The following is a 3516-nucleotide window of genomic DNA, read 5'->3' on the forward strand; positions in this document are numbered from 1 at the left end:
CAAAGTTTTGTGCCAGTTATGAAGTTGGAGAACCATCTTTATCATATTCAGCAGACAATTTAACTTAACAGATTGATACCTTTGCAAAGTTGATTTGGTTCATGATCTCAAAAAATTTATTAGAATAAGGTCAAATGAGCATGATCAAATTAAGAGGAAGATTGAATCCCAAGGCACAAGGGAGAAAGGACTAGGCCAATAAAATCAAAGCCACAACAGAACCAAAGAAAAGAAAAAATAAAATTATAAATCAAAATTATGTTTCTCAGAATGAATTTTAGGACATTAACATAGTTAATTTCACCTTGTTACTACAAATGTACCCAAGAAAATATGCCAAGACTGCAATTTCTAGACTTGCACTACCATAAATTTTGATTCAACCAACCTATTATTCACTAACATCTCTGGTAAGCCAAACGCAAAGAGACTTGAAACACATTATTCTGCAAGATGCTAAGAACACATGAATTTATGGTATTCCTATGATTTTTCTTTTTCTTTCTCGCGTTTATATTTCAATGAAAGAATGTTTGGATATTACAGGTAAAACTAAGAACAAAAGATGAATGGTGATAAGAACAGTGGGAAATACCCCCTATAATACTGGTACTGAAATGGACATGGATACTGAGACATCACCAGCAAACGTTGAATCCCTAGCTGCACCTGAGTTTCCAGCAAATGCATATCCTACACCTAACCCGCCATAATGCATTGATGCTGCATGCTCACACCGTTGGAATACTCTAGCCAGTGATGCTGCTTTCCGCCTTGCCCGCTTTGTTCCTGTAAAGAGCAATGTCTGAAGTAAACTTGCTAATGACGGAGCCTTCAAGACCCTCTCAGTAGCAGCTGCTCCGCCACCACGACATAATTCAAGCAACGCAGCAACCGCGTTCTCTTTCCCTCTAGGGGTCCCACATCGCATCATCCCAATGAGTCCTGCTACCGCCATTTCCTCATTGCCGACAGCTGTAGCACCAATTGGTTGCCTAACAATAAGCGCCAATGCACCAGCAGCTTCTTCAGCAACACCTTCACTCCCCAAAGCTCCAACTAGAGCAGTAACAGCTCCCGACTCTATCATCCTCGCACAATTTTCTGTGTGGGTAGATAAATTAAAGAGAGCAGTTACTGCATCCTTCTTCCCTCTGGGAGAACCTTCTCGCAACAGACCTGCTAAGGCCTCGACTGCCCCATCTGCTTTTGCTATTTGCTTCTTATAATCATGAACAGCAGACAGACTGAATAATGTTGCTGCAGCGTTTTCCTGTGCCTCTGTGGTGTGCCCGAATCTCAAAACTCCAACTATCAACGCCAGACACCCTACATCATCCATGATTCGGCCTTTATTCTTATCAAAAATCGATAAGTTAAGCATTGCAGTGACGGAATTTTCTTGTGCCACAGCATCTGGAGATGCAAGCAAATTCTTCAAATGTGGGATTGCCCCAGCCTCAGCTATGTAAGCACGATTTTCCTTACCGGTTTTAGCTAAAAGTCTTATCTCCCGAGCAGCAATAGTTTTTGCAATCTGTGTCCCATTCTCTAGCTGCTTAATGAGAAGAGCTGCCGTAGCTTTATTAGCTTCTAATGCAGCCTTGCTAGGTGACGCAGCTGCAAAACATTCAACAAATGGATCCCCACCCTCCAGAGGGTCATAAGGAATTTTATGAGCGGCACACCACTGCATAATCAAATTCCTAAGTGCCCGGTTTGGTACAAGTCGGGTATGATCAAGCAACTGACCTGTCTTCGGGCAAGTACAATGACCCTCCTCCATCCACCTTGATATGGATGCTCGATCGTATGTCTGCCCCGTTGCCACAATAACCGGATCCCTCATCAAATCCAACGATATCGGACAACAAAAGTCCTTTGGTACAGAAATGAATGTATCTGCAATCTCTTGACTAATCAGCCCTTTCTTCGGCTTCTTATGCTTACCGACTCTCAGTCCTATATCATCCTCTTCAAAGCCAAATAGCAAAAACCTGGAGTATCGCACCAGCGCCACAAACCCATTGAGCACTGAAGCTGTGGGTTCAATATCTCCTTCATGGTTCACAATCTGCTCCTCCAAAAACTCAATCTCAACCCTACAACTCCTAGGACTACAAATCCCCAATTTTTCCACAAAATAAGAGTACAACTGAGCAGAATCAGGAACACCTCCATTCTCAAACTCATTCAACAATGAGAACAGCTTCAACCTCAACATCTCATCATGTTTATCAACAAACAACTTAGATTTTCTTGCTTGTTTCTGCAACAACTGAACCTGTTCCCTAACATCTTCAGGTAAATTCAGTTTCTTTAAAGGGAAAACATCCAAAAGGGTTGATATTTCCTGGTTCAAATCATGAAAATGACCTGAAATCGAATGGTTTTGAAGCAACAACCATAACTTACTTGAGTGGGAGCAATAATCAAGCAAGATTTTTGACCGGTAAAGCAATAAATACAACTCCTTGAAGCATAAAAAAGCTGTAGACGGCAAATCTGAAGAACCCCTTCTACTACTACTTCTGTTATTATTCTCAAGAAGACATTCCAAGAGAACAGAAAAGCCTTGAATTTTCCTTAACAAAGACTTACAATTCTTCCTTTGATAAAAAGGCAACCTTTTACCTGAAAATGTAGAAATCAGCTCAGAAGATAAGGCTGTTAGAGTTTGTAACAACCCCACATCTGTTAGATCTACAGGTGCCAAGAATGCTTCCAGTGAAGGTGATCTTTGTCTCCTTAACGATGAGAAAATTGCAGCAGATGCCATCAATCTTGATAATTAACTTCAAGATTCTATGACCCTTTTCTTTTTTCCACAGAAAATTGGTTTCTTGATCTTATTTGTACAATATTTAAGTGAGATTTCTTTAAGGGGATACGAAAAACCTGTAAAACAACTCCAAGATTCTACCTTTATGTAGTTTTCATGGAAAAATTCTATGAAGAAATGTCTGAATGAAAGACCAAGAATGAAATTGGCTATTTATTATTTATTTGTATAAAGGGAAATATAAGTATATTCTATAGTGAATCCGCGTTGAAGAAGAAGAAAGCAAAGAAAAAGCTGGAAGAGAAAGAAATGTGAAAGGGTAGTTTTCACTGGCTAATATAACATTTGTGTGTTGACAATGTCTTTTCTTTTTTCCCTTTTTTCTTTTTCCTTTTTTTAATATCTTTTTTTTTTCCAATATATTTTTTTTTTGTTGGTTTTTGGCATTATCTCATTTCCAAGAATTTCAATGAAGCCGCCATGAAAATGCTGGAACCTTAGCTTTGACGGATTATATTATCCAGATTCTTAAATCCTGTCCATTCATTTTCTTCTCTTTATTTTTTACTCACAGTATATTAATTACCAACTTTTATCAAATTCACCCTATTGAACTTCAAAATACGTACCGGATAACAATTTAAGAGCAATAATAATTTCTAAATGTGAAAAAAGAGGTTGAAGATATAAAAAATTACATAAATTCTAAGAGTTGTTTCTCAAAAGGGGGTCAT

At 38.6% G+C, this 3516-nt stretch overlaps 1 protein-coding gene across 1 annotated transcript; it reads right to left on the minus strand.

Annotated features, from left to right (window-relative positions):
* Window positions 1-411: 411 nt before the first annotated feature.
* On the minus strand, window positions 412-3099 carry LOC132043690 (U-box domain-containing protein 17). The gene has a single exon (XM_059434157.1). The coding sequence runs from the start codon at window positions 2777-2779 to the stop codon at window positions 599-601; it is 2181 nt and encodes a 726-aa protein (XP_059290140.1). The 5' UTR covers window positions 2780-3099; the 3' UTR covers window positions 412-598.
* Window positions 3100-3516: the final 417 nt, after the last annotated feature.

Source organism: Lycium ferocissimum, chromosome 2 (genome assembly GCF_029784015.1).
Source record: "Lycium ferocissimum isolate CSIRO_LF1 chromosome 2, AGI_CSIRO_Lferr_CH_V1, whole genome shotgun sequence".
Lineage (NCBI taxonomy): Eukaryota > Viridiplantae > Streptophyta > Magnoliopsida > Solanales > Solanaceae > Lycium > Lycium ferocissimum.

Bases quoted from the DNA above. Each gene is read 5' to 3' on its own strand.
- LOC132043690 (XM_059434157.1), bottom strand. From the start codon at position 2,779: ATGGCATCTGCTGCAATTTTCTCATCGTTAAGGAGACAAAGATCACCT.